Raw genomic sequence first — 16,929 nt, forward strand, 5'->3', positions numbered from 1 at the left:
ATTATGTTTGTTTGAGGCAACTGCATTGTGGCCGTGAAACCAGCTAACGTTATGCTCCATGTAATGTTAGCGATACAGTTATTTGTTAACGACACTAATACATTGCAGTGTTATAAACTACCTCCTAATGGACACCATGCATCGCCATTCAGCCCGTGTCCTGTCAGATAAATGTAGCCTCATGTCACTAATAATATATTAATAATAATATTCACATGTTCATGCTTTTAATAAATCTTTCTGGCCTGCCACCATATCAGTGAATTTAAACTAATGCTTGTATTCAGAGTATAAAGGGGGTGTGTGTGCGCGCGCATTTAGGAGTGCACGTCCACTCATTATCAGACAGTGTTTGATAACTTAAATACCCCCCCCCCTTTGCCAGTATCAGCCAGAGGAGGATGTCCTCCAGAAGAGTTTTTTTATTTAATTTTTTTAATTTTTATACCACACCGTGGTATCGACATTGGTATCGAGTATCGTGCACTTTTGGTGGTAGCGGTACCGACTACTAGATTTTTGGTATCGTGACATCCCTACTCACCACTTTACATTGTAGCAAAGTGTCATTTCTTCAGTGTTGTCACATGAAAAGATATAATCAAATATTTACAAAAACGTGAGGGGTGTACTCACTTTTGTGAGATACTGTATATATTACCATTATAGCAATTAACACAAAATCTGTGTGTGATCATGATCCTTGCGACTAGGGATCCGATTCTGTTCTTCCAAATGATGACGAGCCCTGAGTACAGCCCGATACCTGATACGGATATCGTCATGGTAACCGAGCCAGCTCTCTATTACCAAGTCTTGCAAAATTGTTAAAGGGTCCATAGCGGCCTGCTGTAAGGCGTTGTGTCTTGTGTGAATGTGAAAGATCTGTGTGGTGTCTGTCCCATCTTAACATACATGAGAGGTCGGGCTTACTTTAAGCAGATGGTAAATAATTCGGAATTACTGCTAATGATGCCAGAAAGTAGACACTGGTAAAGATGGTCCACCGGCTTGACGGTGTGTGTTCTGCTGGATTTTTCAGCAGGGAGTCGATTGGATCAGAACATACACCCATACAGAGTAAGCGTTATCAGGTCAGGAGCTGTCCTGATATCAATAGAGGATTGGTGTAATCACTCAAATTTGATCAGTCTATATATTCATTATTCACAGATTTCTGGGTAGTGATGTATGTAAAAGCTGTAAGTTGTTATAGAGCACACAGAGAGACGCGAGGGCACAGAGGGAGACGCGAGGGCACACACACAGGGAGACGTGAGGGCACACACACAGGGAGACGCGAGGGTGCAGAGGGACAGGAGGGCACCCAGAGAGACACGCCATGATAAAATTCCCCGACGGTTATTATTACTGTGTCACATTTAATTATCATTAAAACCGAGCGCTATTATGGTAATGTGCAAAACTCACAGTAAATGCTGTCCACACACACCTGAACAGTGACTCAAGGGTGCACAGAGAGACACAATGGAACAGAGACTTAAGGGTGCACAGAGAGTGACGTGAGAGCACAGGGAGAGACATGAGGGCACAGGGATATGAAAGCACAGAGATGCGAGAGCACAGAGATATTACTGCACAGAGATGTGAGGGCACACAGATGTGAGGGCACAGAGAGATATTAGAGCACAGAGATGTGAGGGCACAGAGAGATATTAGAGCACAGAGATGTGAGGGCACAGAGAGATATTAGAGCACAGAGATGTGAGGGCACAGAGAGATATTAGAGCACAGAGATGTGAGGGCACAGAGAGATATTAGAGCACAGAGATGTGAGGGCACAGAGAGATATTAGAGCACAGAGATGTGAGGGCACACAGAGATATTAGAGCACAGAGATGTGAGGGCACACAGATACTGGAGCACAGAGATGTGAGGGCACACAGAGATATTAGAGCACAGAGATGTGAGGGCACACAGATATTAGAGCACAGAGATGTGAGGGCACACAGAGATATGTGAGGGCACAGAGCTGTGAGGGCACACAGAGATATTAGAGCACAGAGATGTGAGGGCACAGAGCTGTGAGGCCACAGAGAGATATTAGAGCACAGAGATGTGAGGGCACACAGAGATTAGAGCACAGAGCTGTGAGGGCACAGAGAGATATTAGAGCACAGAGATGTGAGGGCACACAGAGATATTAGAGCACAGAGATGTGAGGGCACAGAGAGATATTAGAGCACAGAGATGTGAAGGCACTAGGGATGTCACGAGAACCGATACTTCGGTACCAAGTCGGTGCCAACATTGTTAAAACGTGACGGTACTTGTTTTTCTGCATTTCTGTTGGTACCGGTTGTAACGAAAGTATTGAGGTTGCGATTCTTCCGGACCTGATGGGGGCAGCAAAGACGCACAAGTGTTTTAATCGGTCCACAAGTGGTGAAGAAGAACAACGCCTACAAGCACACGGGGAACACTACAGAAGATTAACTTAGCTTTAAGTTTAGTGATTAGCTTAGCTTTAAGTTTAGCTCCGCCCCGACTTGTTGAGAGAAAAAAAGAGGAAAGCTAGTATCGGTTTCCGGTGTGTAACCGCTGCTATTGTTCATTTCAAACAAAGCGAGGAAACACCTGGAATTTGGCGACGCTCCTGAAAGACGGTCCTATATTATGTTTGTTTGAGGCAGCTGCATTGTGGCCTTGAAACCAGCTAACGTTATGCTCCATGTAATGTTAGCGATACAGTTATTTGTTAACGACACTAACACATTGCAGTGTTATAAACTACCTCCTAATGGACACCATGCATCGCCATTCAGCCCGTGTCCTGTCAGATAAATGTAGCCTCATTTCACTAATAATATATGAATAATAATATTCACATGTTCATGCTTTTAATAAATCTTTCTGGCCTGCCACCATATCAGTGAATTTAAACTAATGCTTGCATTCAGAGTATAAGGGGTGTGTGTGTGCGCATGCACGCATCTTTGTGCATGCGTTTAGGAGTGCACGTCAACTCATTGTCAGCCAGTGTTTGATAACTAAAATCTCCTCCAGGAGAGTTTTTTTTATTTTATTTTATTTTTTTAATTTTATATATTTTCGTATCGAGTATTGTGTACTTTTGGTGGTATCGGTACCGACTACTAGATTTTTTGGTATCGTGACATCCCTAGAGGGCAAAGAGCGATATTAGAGCACAGGGATGTGAGGGCGCACAGAGAAAGTGTAGAGATGTAAACAAACCCAGGTACAGGACACGTGTGTTACTGCAGCACTCAGATCAGCTCCAGTCTGAGAACACGGTTCAGTTCGATATGCGATGATGATGCGATGCTAGTTAGCGCTGTCACTCAGCTAATCTACTGTACACTCAACACTTCCGATACACTTCCGGTTTAAGGTACAAGTTACCTAAACAATCCAAATCCCAGATAAAGAGAAAGAGTCACGCGCCGCTCCTGTGACAGGTTAACATCAGCTCACCGTGTATGTACATTTAGCCACCTAGCTTAGCTTAACTCAAATTCTGACGTCACGGAGCCCGCTCTTACCTTTTTGTAATGCTTCCCGATCCAAGTGCGGATCGGTTCGAGCTGCAAGACGGTCTCTGCGCTCTCCCAGAACTCAGCACATGGACCCCCGTCCTTTTTCCGACTCAGTGCCGCGTTCCCGGCCGCTTTATCTCCCGCCGAGCCTCCGGCTGCACATCCCGCGGTCTGCGCCGCCATTGTTACGGGGGAAGCGTTACAACACCCACAAAAAAAAAAAAGAAAAGAAAAGAAAAAAACCGGTGTAACGAAATCCCCTGCCGCTGTGAAAACCTGACGCACTAACCCAAACACGCATGCGCACGATTTCGCGCATGCGCTAAGGACGCATTCATAAAATCTCGCCCCAATCTCGCGATACGTCCGACATAGCACACTTAGGTTACATAGTTTAACCCTCGAGATGAAGCTTAAAATAGCTTTAATTAATTTATTGCTCTTCATGAAAGGATGTAAAAGGACAGAATAAAGATATATAAAATAAAGATAAATGAGAAATGTTCGTTATTTGGGTTTCTTTAATGCAGTTAAAGGCACTCGTGTACTGCATGACTGGTGTGAGATCAGAGGGGTTTCATGTTCTGACTGGCTCATTTGCTTCTTTAATGGTTGTATTTTATTGATTGTTTAATGAATGATCGGTGTAAATGAACTGGCCAATCAGTGGTGTTGAACATCCAGCGAGGTGTGTGAGGAAGGAAGTGTAAAATGTATAACATGGTGGTGAAATTCCAGCTGGAATGATCTCGCACTCATCATTAATCAGGCTGTTGAATAAAATAAACTCGTATTGTGTAAATATAACAGAATTAAAGGCTACTGCCGAGAACCTCTGGAGGAATAACAAGACAATCCCCTCGCTCGAGAGAGAGAGATTTATTTCGCTCAAAATTCCTCCTATCCCTGTGTTCAAGGCTGGGCCAGTGGACGGCGCATGCGCAGTGCACTCAGGGAGTGTAGGAGACGGAAAAACCGTACAGAGAGACGGGCAGGTCGGGAAACCAGTCTTCCTCCTGAAAATAAAACATACCTGTAACTAACCGGAGGAACGCCGTGTGGCCATGCGGACAAACCAAACATGTATTACTACTGCAACCGGACTACAATGAGCGCGAGCGCAGCCTGGTCCGGGGCGGAGGGTCCGCAGAGCTGCTGCGGTGGAGGAGGAGGAGGAGAGCTCGTGAACGGAAACGGCGGCGGAGAGATCACCGAGGCCCGTGCGATCAGCGAGTGGGAGAGCGCCACCTGTGATCCCGCCGACGCAACACGGAGCGCGAGCACGGACAGCACGGTCACGCGGGAACAAGAGGACGGTGCGGCGCGCGGACTCTCCCGCTGCTGCAGACGAAGCGCCGCGCCGGGAGGAGGCGGGGATCCCCGCGGCGTTAATATTGATGGAGAGGACGGAAGTGTGCGGTGTCCGCGCTGTACGGGGGAATACGGGGGGCGGAGAGGAGTGTGTGAAACCGGGGCGCGAGAGTCTCGGAACTCGGAAGCGGCGGTCAGCAAGCGCCGGGGATGCAGTTACAGCGGGGCCTCGAAGAGGGCGTGTTTCTCCGGGACGAACACGGCGGAGGAGGCGGCGGCGTTACACTGCGGCGGCTCGGACCCTGACAGCGGTACCGGTTCCGGCTCCGAGGCTCCTGTCCAGAACACAGCCGGAAGTAGACAGAGCCGCGAGGAGAAGTTTAAACTGAGACGACAGGGAGAGTTTTCCAAAGGCGCGGTAGGAGCTGGAAGTTTGAGTTTCACGTGCGAAACGAAAGGTGCTGGCGGTGTGATTAACGGAGAGCGGCGCGGCTGCAGGACGGCTAAAGGGCGCGTGAGGCTGTACCGCGTGCGCTCCTTCCTGGCTTCTACTGAGAGGTTGAGTGCAAACGGTGTCCCCGTGGCTCAGCTCTCAGACCGCGGTCACTGTAAGCACCGGCCACAGCAAAAACCCCAGTTTAGAGTCGCGTCCTCCTCCCACGGTGCACGTGCGTATGAAGACGAGTCCGGTACGCGGCGCCCGGCTGTGAATGGCAGTCCGCACGCGCGGGTAGCTGGACCGTGGTCGAGGCAGGTCGTGGAGGCCAAGAAACGGCAGGTTCATCTCGGAGAGAGAACGGACATGCTGTGGCGCCGCCTTCATGCAGTGCAGGTGAAACATGTGGAGCGACACGTCACGCAGCAACTCGGGGACCTGCGGAGAGCCGCCGCGGCCCCGAACCCAGCCGAGCTCAGGCGCTTAGCGCGCAGCTGCAGTGATGTCCTCCACACGGCCGGGGGCGCCCTAGACTCCGATCACACGGCCAGCAGCTCTGGTGGAGGCAGTGACAGTGAGGAGGAGGAAGAGGGGGGGAGGAGGAGAGCAGGCCGACATGTTTCAGTGTGAGGATGAGTGTGCTGCAGAAACATACAGAGAGCAGACAGGACCTGTACATGAGCACAACATCTTACACCACTCACATCAGGGGCGTCGAACCCACTCACTGTAACCCCGGGTCACATTACACTTATTCCAGGGTCCGGTGGGTCGAACGGATAAATCAGTTCAGAACAATAACATAAACACCTGTTAAATGGGTTCCCGTGCATTCAGGTACAGTCTGATCTTGTACATCACCTGCAGAACTGAGGGCTGCACTTAATAATAATAATAATAATAATAATAATAATAATAATAGTAATTTAGGGAAAAATGCTCTTGCTAATGAAGGATTACATCAGCACATTTTGTTGTACATGGTGAATATAACAGTCCAGAAAGTATTCACCCCCTAGTGATGATTTCTCTTTTTGCTGTGTTGCAGGGAATGGGATTTTTTACCCTGCTCCCTTTGAAGCAACTTTCTACAGAAATACAATTAAATACATTATTTAGAATAATAAAAAAAAAATTAAAACGCACTGATAAATCATGAAGAATTCACCGCCTCAGCGTGACTCGTCCTTCTGTAGTAATTACGGATCTGATTCCGAGCCTCAGAGGTGTCTCTATACGCTTTACAGAATTTTGATTTTGGCGTTTTCCTTCCATTCCTTAAATGTTCTCCAACTCTCCAGACAGATTAGATGCAGAATGTTAGTGGACAACAGATTTTCAGTTGGATTTAAGTCTGGGCGTTGACTCAAATAAGCCCTTCTTGTAGTTTTTGCCTTGGTCTTTGGCTCATTGGAGCAGGTTCTCCTCAACAATTTGCTTGTGTTTGGGTCCCATCCATGTTGCTTGTGATGGCAACAAGCTTTCCAGTTCCTCCTGCTGAAATGCAACCCCAGAGCATGATGCTACCACCACCACCACCACCGTGCTTCATCACAGGAACGGTGTTACCTGGTTGTTGGGCTGCACCAAACGTAACACTTTGCTTTTAGACCAAATCACCTCAAAATCTTTTTCCAAAAGCTCTCAGATGTTTTTGTCTTGTAGCAAACTCCAGGTCTGCCTTTCACACGTGGCTTCCTTCTGGGCACTCTCCCATAGAGGCCAGATCTGTGAAGAGCTATTGAAACTGGTGTCTGGGTTATTGTGCCGTATTTCTCCCCGCTTTGTTATAATGGCACAGTGCTCCTGAGAAGGTTCAAAGCTTTGCTGATCTTTTTTTTTTTTTTTAGCCTTCTTCCATCTTTTTGTCCTCCTAACAATTTCATCTCGAAGGCTTCACTGATCTTCTGCGAGACATCCCACAGTCAGAGATGTGTATCGTGCAACACATCCACACGGGTCGAGTTAGATGAATTCAAACGTACTCTGTTTAATATATTTAGTGCTGACGAAAATGAAATACTTGTCCTAGTTTAGACTGTTCAAGGAAAGAAGGGTTATTATCTATACATTAAACAGATATTTTTAGCTTAGATCTAAATAGTTTAATAATTTAATTCCTACATGGGGTTTGTGGCTCAAACCCAGATCTAGCCCAGTTAATGACATATCATTTTAAATTATTACCAGAATCATATAACCACCTGTTAGGAGTCATTTCCCTCCAGTTAGGAGTCGTTTGACCTCCCCATCCTACACCATCCTTCACACTGCCACCCTCCTTATGGTTTGTCGTTTCGCTCCATTAGATATATGAGGAAGAAATAATATACTGTCCTATGTTGTTGTTGTTGTTGTTGTTATTATTTATCATTCATCATTTCTTCCATTTATTTCAATAACCAAGGATTCCACTTTATCTTTGCAGTTGTATGAGCAGAGAATGGCAGTGGATGAGGGAGAGGGCGTGGCTAGGGAGTCGGTGGGTGTGGCTACAGGCTCAAGTATCGGAGCTGGAGTATGGGATTCGTGCACTGACTGAGCTCTACACGCACCTCAGACAGGGAAAGGTAACCCGTTTTGGGCTTTTTTTTAAATTTTATTTTAATAATGCAGCTTTTCATGATTTTAATTTCGTAAATACGTGTCCATGAGGTTTCACAGTTGAGAGCCGTTCACTCTGTACCTGGGACGCCCCTCAGAGCGCCGAGACCCTCTCCTCATGACTGCAGTTTCAGGTCAGTTGCACACACATGAACACACTCCCATACTAGAAGGCATTATGATGTGGTATGTGTTCGGTCATTGTCTGTTGGTTATCCTCTCAGGAAGAGGGTATCACAGGACTCCGCCCCCTCATCACAAACGTCACACAGTCCCACTTCATCTGCTGCGCGGGTTCGTCCATTTCTACAACACTGCCGTCACAGGCTGATCCGCTTGGAGTGTTGTCCTGCACTAGCATCGAAGGTAACTGAAACAAACGGAAGCTTGAAAACTCCAGGAATCGTCCAGCGAAGAAAGTAGGAAAGATGAAGGCTGCATGATGGGGTCTCGTTGCTATTAGCGATTAGCAGTTTCTTGGCCTTGTAGCCTTGTTTACTTCTGCAGCACGCTTGATTTTGTGGTCTCCTGATCAAGCTTGGCCATCCTGCTTTGGCTGTCTTGACTCATTAGATAATAACAAGCAATTTTATCAGTTTACTGTATATATATCTCTGCCGTCCTGTTCATTTATTAATGGGTTAGAAGGAGATGAGTACTACCTGGGCTACAGCTACACAATGCGTATGAAAAGGCCGATGGATTTGGACAGAAAGTAGGTGTACCTGATAACCTTTGTAAGTCTGTGTGAACTGGGGAAAGTAATATTAGTGTTGTATATATGTCCCCGTTCTCTCTGCTAGGCAGTGACTATGCCATGCTGCTGCGAACCCCCTGCGGTATGTGTGTTGTGTGGTCCTCCTCACCCGCTAGCCGAGGGGACGTCCACGTGGACGTGTCGGAAAGGGCTGGACCAGCGTACTCACCCTGTTCTCTCCATGCCTTCAGGTATATCCGTTACACAAGTCACAATTAAACGTATCACGTTCGGCTCTGTAAAAAATACGCCTTCCTGAGTCGAGGCGATGGAACTTTTAATATAATCTCAAGGGTTGTTTTCCAGATGATGACTGCGGTGAACAAACGACTGCTGCGCATTGTGCGACCCCGATGCTGGCCGGACGTCAGTCCCACAGTGCCGTGAGGTGGACGGGCGAAGCAACGTCATCATGCGTGGGAAGGCGGGGTCAGGGACAGCAGAAGGCTGGGCAAGTAAGAAGGAGGCTTATATGTCCCCGCCGACCAAGCATGCTGCCTCCACTCAACACATCTGGTAAGAAACGTATTAAAAACCTATCAGTTCTGGATATTGATGGATTTATATATCAGGCTATTCAATGTGACTAAAAGTTGGGCGAAAGTGGCGAATCCGAACCAGAATCCCATCAGAGATAACACTTCTACAGTACGTCAGACCTTTAAAACGGCAATAGCTACGATTTCTTTGCACAATAAACACAGTAGTGAAGAAGCTGAATCCAAATCCAGCTGAAATCTTTACACAGGAAATGACGTGCCGCTTGTGGTCCTGTTTACAACATGTTGAGCAACGTTGAGATACACGTTTCCTCTACAGCAGTGCTCGGCCAGAGCGAGAGTCGAATTCCTCGTACGTTTGAGTGTAAATCTAGATTCGGATTCTGTTCTTATGTGTGAGCTGAAAGTCTGTAAGAGCGTTATCTCGTGAAGCTATGGATCCACATTTGCACAAACCTCTGGGGCTTTCTAGGTGGTTCTAACTGCAGGACTCCAAGGGGTGTGGTCAGCCCAGGCTTCCTTCATCAGCAAGTAGCAGATCTTTCCCACCTCCCTGGCCTTCCTGCACCTACAGACACGCCCACACAGGTAAATCTGAGCGGGATAAAACCCCAAACAACTTGAATCCACTATGACCGCGGTTCTCGATGGTTCCCCCAGGGGTCCATCATTTTCAAAAATAATAAGAATGGGAACTAGTGTCAGAATGATAAATATGTATGTTTGTACCAGTTCCTTATACCAGAGGAAATAAAAACAAACCAGATCTTGATTGATTCAGACTCGGGGACTTTGGGAGTATTTATATTTTCTCTGTTATATACACGGCAGTGTTAAACGGACCGTTGTGTAAAATTGGGATTAAAATCTCTCCATGGTTTTTTTTTGTTGTAGCCATTGCGGAGGAGGAGAGGAGAGAGTTCGTTCGACATCAATAACTTGGTAATGCCTCTGGGCCTGGCTGGACTGGGAGCACGAGTGCAGAAGCTGCAGTACAAAGAGATTATCACTCCCAGGTAGAAATGTTGGCTTTCAGTTATTCAGATACCGGTCGTGTGATACAGGAGAACACGGCAGATTGGGAGAAACTGGGTGAAGTTTAAGGTGTTGAGATTTGCATCCAGTGAGAAATACAGGCTCAGCTAAATAATCTGAACAGTGCCTTACTGAACGCAAGTAAACAACCTTGTTTACACTGTATACCTGTGCCGTATTGTTGTTTCAGGGTTGTTGTTTTTTCTTTTTGTGTGTAGCTGGAGAGAGCTGGACTCTGTCTGGGGAGTCTCGGATGGTCCGTGTGCGAACCGGTTGGACGCACCGCACCGGCCCAATGGAGAAGGACTAGAACGTAAAGGCGACGTGAGTGCGCGAATCTCCAAAACCATCCGACGTGAGACCGGAAATAATGTCGCTGTTATTGAGCTGGTCAAAAACGGAGCTTAATAAACACTTCATGTTTTTCCATGTAACTTGTCTGTAGGTCAGATATTAACTGCTCTGTGAGAATGTGTGAAGAATGATGGGTTCAAATACTGGATGTGTGCTGAGCTTAAACAGACCAGTCCTTCTCTGTGTGTAGGTGGAGGATCTGTCTGACGCCGTTTTTCTGAAGAGGCACGCAGTATGGGAGAGCAGAGAGCGGAGTCGCTGGGGGAGCTGGGCCCGCAGACGCCACCGGGGCAGGTGATCCCTTATGTCCTTAGAGACGTTTTATAATGGTTCTCTCGTGTCGGAGTGTGAAGAGCATGGGGGGAGGGAAGGAGACGGTGTGTGAGAAGGACCTGAATAAGTTTGGCTTTGTCATGTTTTTATCCTCTGTTGTTTGGGGAACTGTGGGACTGTCTGGCTTACGTTAACACCATGTGTTTGTGTGTCAGGTCGTCTTCCTGTTATGGAGATGGGAATAGCTGCAGGGGTTCGGAGCAGGCGTCATGCTCTCCAGAGCCCAGGCAGGGAAAGAGCTCACCGTGTAACCTCTTCTGCTCTGCAGCAGACAATCCCTTCTACCAAATGGAGGATGAACAGCAGGTGCGAATAAATAGTGCTTTTGCATACTTGATGGAGTACTCGATGTTCCATTGAGCTTCCTCAATATAGCTGTTACCATGGCAACATCATTATGAAACCGAAAGCACTTGATTTGGGCACCGAGTCAATCATCTTGATTGTCAGGAAGTACTACAAATCTTTCCCTTATGCACATATCGTATGTGTGGAGACGGATGGTGGTGTTTTGTGATCTGTAAATGGGAGTTACTAGGGGACGCTGGGCCAGGAACGCCTTTTCGCGTTGCTGCGTATGTTCACTTGTGTGGAGTCTGTTAAAGGCCTGGCTGCTGTAACGTAAAATAAACTTCTGAATGGTTTCTGGGTTTTATTTCAGTCAGTGCAGCCGTGGGAGAGCAGGTCGTTCCCCCTGCTGGAGGAGGAGCTCCGATGGCTGCGGGATGATGAGGAGGCGGAGCTTGAGGAGGACGCATGCGCTGCGAGCGGCCGCAGCCAGAGCACTGACTCGGGCATCTCGGTAGGCAGTTTGGAGCTGTCACCAAGGACACCTCAGCCGCATCAGCTGCACTCAGGAGGCCACAAACCAGCCGTCTCCACAACTCAGGATTCAGACTCCACCCTGCCTTCTTTAACCCCACCCTCCCTGTCCTCCCTGCCTTCACCCAACGCTCATCAAAATCCATCCAATCACAGAGTGAACAGAGTCGACGCCAGTCCGCCGTGAACCAGCCTGGAGAAATCTCTTTCAGTCCTCTCTGTCCCCAAACGTCCTGTCCTGCTTAAACTGCTGACCTTCACCCGACCTTCACCGGCCCTGCTGCCTGTCTCTTATTTTCCGAATGACATCATCAGCTCTTATCATCTCCGTCCTGTAACCCTTAAAGTTGGTCATTATCTAGCAGCTCCTGGATCATTAACACCCGAAACCTCCACCAATAAATAACCCTTCTATTAATGCTCAGCCATGTTCTTGTACTACTGCTCAATGTTCCAGTTCTCCTCCACCTCCATGCTCACCACTTCATCTCAAAATGTGTTGATCCCTCGATCTACCCCTACACACATCCTACTGAAGTCCAGGTTTTAAATGCAGCTTTCTCCCCCTCCGTCCCTTCAGTCTCTCTGCTTCTCCCCCTCCGTCCCTTCAGTCTCTCTGCTTCTCCCCCTCTGTCCCTTCAGTCTCTCCGTTTCTACCCCTGAGGGACAGATGAGCTGGCTGGTTCACCTCAGTCTCTCCGTTTCTTCATTTTCCAGACCTGTCTAAAGCAGGTCTAAACGAGTATACATGTTAGTTGTTTTTTTTTCTATTTTAGTTGTTGTTATTTTTGTATGTTAAACACTAGTTCAGTCTCCTGGAGACCGAGATTTGTCCACCCAGTGAAGGCAAACTCCTCCAGGCAGCCCTCCATTATACAGTATCTCCATATAAACAAGCTACTTATTACCCATCATGCCTTATTTATGACTTTTTCCTCACTTATAACTTTTGTTCATTCCACAGAGGTGTGTGTGTGTGTGTGTGTGTGTGTGTATTGTCTCCACTGAAACATGACCTTAAGTAGCCCCTACCTTGAGTGTGTGTGTGTGTGTGTGTGGGAGGGGATGGGTCTGCTGCATTACTCAGTTAAGGCAAATACAAACTTTTGTAGGTAGAGCATTCACGTGGAAAGTGTGTGATTTGATACATGCGCAGTGCTCTTGATGCGAAGATGAAATAAAAATGAAAATCACTGACACGTTTGCTTTTTGATTTGCTCACGCTGTTCACCGATCAGGGTAGAATCTGGACTTATAAAACTCCGCGATCAGTAAAGTGACACGAATCCATCTTGCAGAGATGATCACAAGTAGTTCCAACTGAACGGTTTCAGATTTTGTCTGTTCTGTCCGGTGGAACCATTACAGCTTAAACGGTGTGGTTTCTGCTAGAGGTGACCTTAAACGTTTTAGTGAATGCTCTGATTTCTAATACACAGCTGAAGTACAGGCCATTTTATGAGCAGAACCTCCTGTCTCCTGTCAAGTTCCATTCACAACATTCTGTACATGACCACCTCAAAACAAAACAAAACAAAATCCCTTTTCATTTATTTCCGAGGCACATGATGAAAAATCAGTGTGGAGGTTGTGCACTGAGAGACCAGCAGAGGGCGCTCGAGCGTAAGGCTTCCTGTGTGACTGAAACACCACCGAAGGAACGGTGCAGGAAGTACAGTACAGATACCGTCATGCTCATCAAAACATGAACTAAGTAAGGAAATCGTTTTAAAGTGGCTATTTTTAGACAGAATTATTGCATCTTCTGCACTTTTCACATGCTTATATAATTTCCGATGTTTTTACGCGTGCGTGTGTGTGTGTGTGTGTGTGTGTGTGTGTGTGTGTGTGTGTGTGTGTGTGTGTGTGTAACTAAACTAATGCTGCAGTCAGTTGTAATGAGATCTCGGAAAGTTTGGAGTTGATGTTTATACACTTTATACACATATAAACAACATGAAATGTCCAGGTCATCTCTGCTCAGAAAACTGTGTCTGTGGGCTTTCTACACAGAAGAACGTTCCCCTAACGTTAGCATAAAGGTCCCGTTTGGTTATTTGTTTTGGGAACCAAATAATAACATTCTCGGAGCGTTGTCTAAATGTTTTTTTTTTTTTTTTTTTAAGTCAAATTAGAGTATTTACATGTCCTTCGAGCATTGGCGGATTCAGGGGTGGGGCTAGAGGGGCACTGGTCCCAGCTGAAATCTGATTGGTCCCTGAAGTGCCCCTGTCCTGTCAGTCATCTCTGATCCACATCAGATCAGCTGAGTCGGTTCGTTTGAAGTTCTACTTTATTTCTCCCGACACTGTGTTCTCACCCTCATCCACTTGCGCTTCAACGGTAAGGACCTGTTCAACACTTTAATTAAAGTCATAAGGACATTAGTGTCCGTGTCTCTTCTGTTTATCTACCGTTAGGAAGCTAGTTAGTGTATGAGCTAGTGACCCAGGCTCAGCTGTGTTTAATGGGAGCTACTGTAGATAGCAGATAGTTAGTGCACAGTTCAGGGAAGTCAAATAAAGCGGCTGACACGTAAACGCTATAATGTTCAGTCTATATGTCACACAGCCGCAGTCTTTAACTGATAAAATAAAACTAATGCTAACGTTAAATCTTTTTTTTTTTTTTTTTTTTTTAAATGAGCATTTTTGATTTATCCACAGAGTTTGGCAGAAGTGGTGGTTTTTGACCAAATAAGAAGCCGAGCCTGCCTTCTCTGACCCTGAGAGCAGTGTGAGTGAGAAAAGGGGGAGAGAGAGGGGGGAAAGAGTGAGAAGAGCGTGAAAGAGAGAGGGCAAATGAGGGAGAGAAAGAGGGAGATGGATAATCTCAGCCTGTTGTGTGTGTATATATTGAAATTAAGACATCACTTCATATTGGGACGGTGCACTGGATCTATAATCAGGGATGTATAATCAGGGATGTATAATCATGGACCTATAAACCATGGACCTATAATCAGGGGTCTATAATCAGGGACGTATAATCAGGGGTCTATAATCAGGGGTCTATAATCAGGGACGTATAATCAGGGGTCTATAATCGGGGACGTATAATCAGGGGTCTATAATCGGGGACGTATAATCAGGGGTCTATAATCGGGGACGTATAATCAGGGGTCTATAATCAGGGGTCTATAATCAGGGACGTATAATCAGGGATGTATAATCAGGGACCTATAATCAGGGGTCTATAATCAGGGACGTATAATCAGGGGTCTATAATCAGGGACGTATAATCAGGGATCTATAATCAGGGATGTATAATCATGGACCTGTAATCAGGGATATATAATCCTGGACCTATAATCAGGGACGTATAATCAGGGATCTATAATCATGGACTTGTAATCATGGACCTATAATCAGGGATGTATAATCAGGGATGTATAATCAGGGATATATAATCAGGGACCTATAATCAGGGATGTATAATTAGGGATGTATAATCAGGGACGCATAATCAGGGACGTATAATCAGGGATGTATAATCATGGACCTGTAATCAGGGACGTATAATCAGGGATGTATAATCAGGGATGTATAATCATGGACCTGTAATCAGGGATGTATAATCAGGGGTCTATAATCATGGACCTGTAATCAGGGATGTATAATCAGGGATCTATAATCAGGGATCTGTAATCAGGGGTCTATAATCAGGGATGTATAATCAGGGACCTGTAATCAGGGATGTATAATCATGGACCTGTAATCAGGGATGTATAATCAGGGATGTATAATCATGGACCTGTAATCAGGGATGTATAATCAGGGATGTATAATCATGGACCTGTAATCAGGGATGTGTAATCAGGGATGTGTAATCAGGGATGTGTAATCAGGGATGTATAATCATGGACCTGTAATCAGAGATGTATAATCAGGGATGTATAATCAGGGACCTATAATCAGGGATGTATAATCAGGGATGTATAATCATGGACCTGTAATCAGGGATGTATAATCAGGGACGTATAATCAGGGATCTATAATCGGGGACGTATAATCAGGGACGTATAATCAGGGACGTATAATCAGGGATGTATAATCATGGATCTATAATCAGGGATGTATAATCAGGGATCTATAATCAGGGCTGTATAATCAGGGATGTATAATCATGGATCTATAATCAGGGATGTATAATCAGGGATGTATAATCATGGATCTATAATCAGGGGTCTATAATCAGGGATGTATAATCATGGATCTATAATCAAGGATGTATAATCAGGGCTGTATAATCAGGGATGTATAATCATGGATCTATAATCAGGGATGTATAATCAGGGATGTATAATCAGTGTATTTGTCCTGTTTCAGTATAAACATATAAACATGTATAAAAATGAATAAATGAATCTGGGAGAAACTGCAGAGGATTAAAGTGTATTTTATTTTTCATTGAGAAGATTTATGACGAAATATAAAACAAGTCTTAATATCCAGTGTTTGCTTTTCATGTTCATTTATATTTTTAAGAAGATTAGATTTTTTTTGCTTTTGCTGTTATGTGTAACATCAGACCAGTAGATTATTTATTTATTTATTTCATTATTTAATCGTTGGTCTAATTCTGATTGTTTAATCCGATGTCCATGTAACTTACACTGAGTTTTATTTCTTTGTTAAATTTGCAGATGGAGGATGAAGTGAACCTGTTATGTTAAGTGGAGAAGTTGATCAGAAGATGAAAAATTGCTCCGTTTTTATTTTTTAATGATGCAGTGTTCTTGCATACTTTTGTCTATGAAAATGTTTGGTTTTAAAATTAAATAATTAGTGTTTTGAACGTCCCGAGACTTGTTATTTTATGTAAACAAAAACATGGATTGTGTGCTGATAATTTATTTATTTATTTCTATAGACTTATGCTTTTATTTCTGATTAATGACTGTATGAATATTAAATATAAATTATGAGAATTGAGGGTAAGAGAATGGTAGGGGAACATTAGGGGAACGTTCTACAAACCTAAAAACAGCTTTCTATTTCCTGGCTAACCAAAAACAAACCTGACAAATGTGTCTTCTGGGAACCAAAAATTGTTAGTGCACATCGAGTAACATCCTCAAGATTCATCACGTTAATCATGCAGATGAAAATCCGTTTACAACTGAGTGTGTGCCGCCATGTTAGTGTCACGTCAGGTGTGTTTACGCCAGGGGTTTTTACATCAGGTGTTTGTCAGGGGTGTTTATGCCAGGGGTGTTTACGTCAGGTGTGTTTACAACAGGGGTGTTTACGCCAGGGC

At 45.2% G+C, this 16,929-nt stretch overlaps 2 protein-coding genes across 3 annotated transcripts in view; one reads left to right on the top strand and one right to left on the bottom strand.

The window, feature by feature from the left end:
• The window catches only part of smarcc1b (SWI/SNF related, matrix associated, actin dependent regulator of chromatin, subfamily c, member 1b), a 17,703-nt gene extending 13,815 nt beyond the window's left edge, over nt 1-3,888 (bottom strand). For both annotated transcript variants that reach the window (XM_053613229.1, XM_053613228.1), the window contains exon 1: nt 3,525-3,888. In XM_053613229.1, the coding sequence (XP_053469204.1) occupies nt 3,525-3,701 (177 nt within the window). In that variant the 5' untranslated portion in view covers nt 3,702-3,888. The remainder of the gene's footprint in view (nt 1-3,524) is intronic.
• Nucleotides 3,889-4,599: 711 nt separating this feature from the next.
• LOC128600810 (KAT8 regulatory NSL complex subunit 1) lies at nt 4,600-16,467 on the top strand. Its single transcript, XM_053613512.1, has 15 exons — nt 4,600-5,891; nt 7,694-7,835; nt 7,921-8,003; nt 8,094-8,235; nt 8,673-8,817; nt 8,933-9,142; nt 9,599-9,714; nt 10,021-10,142; nt 10,380-10,485; nt 10,706-10,809; nt 11,004-11,154; nt 11,510-13,384; nt 13,797-14,013; nt 14,337-14,406; nt 16,316-16,467. The coding sequence occupies exons 1-12, from the start codon at nt 4,600-4,602 to the stop codon at nt 11,855-11,857; spliced, it is 2,961 nt and encodes a 986-aa protein (XP_053469487.1). The 3' UTR covers nt 11,858-13,384; nt 13,797-14,013; nt 14,337-14,406; nt 16,316-16,467.
• The last annotated feature ends 462 nt before the right edge of the window (nt 16,468-16,929 follow it).

Source organism: Ictalurus furcatus, chromosome 24, assembly GCF_023375685.1.
Source record: "Ictalurus furcatus strain D&B chromosome 24, Billie_1.0, whole genome shotgun sequence".
Taxonomy (NCBI): domain Eukaryota; kingdom Metazoa; phylum Chordata; class Actinopteri; order Siluriformes; family Ictaluridae; genus Ictalurus; species Ictalurus furcatus.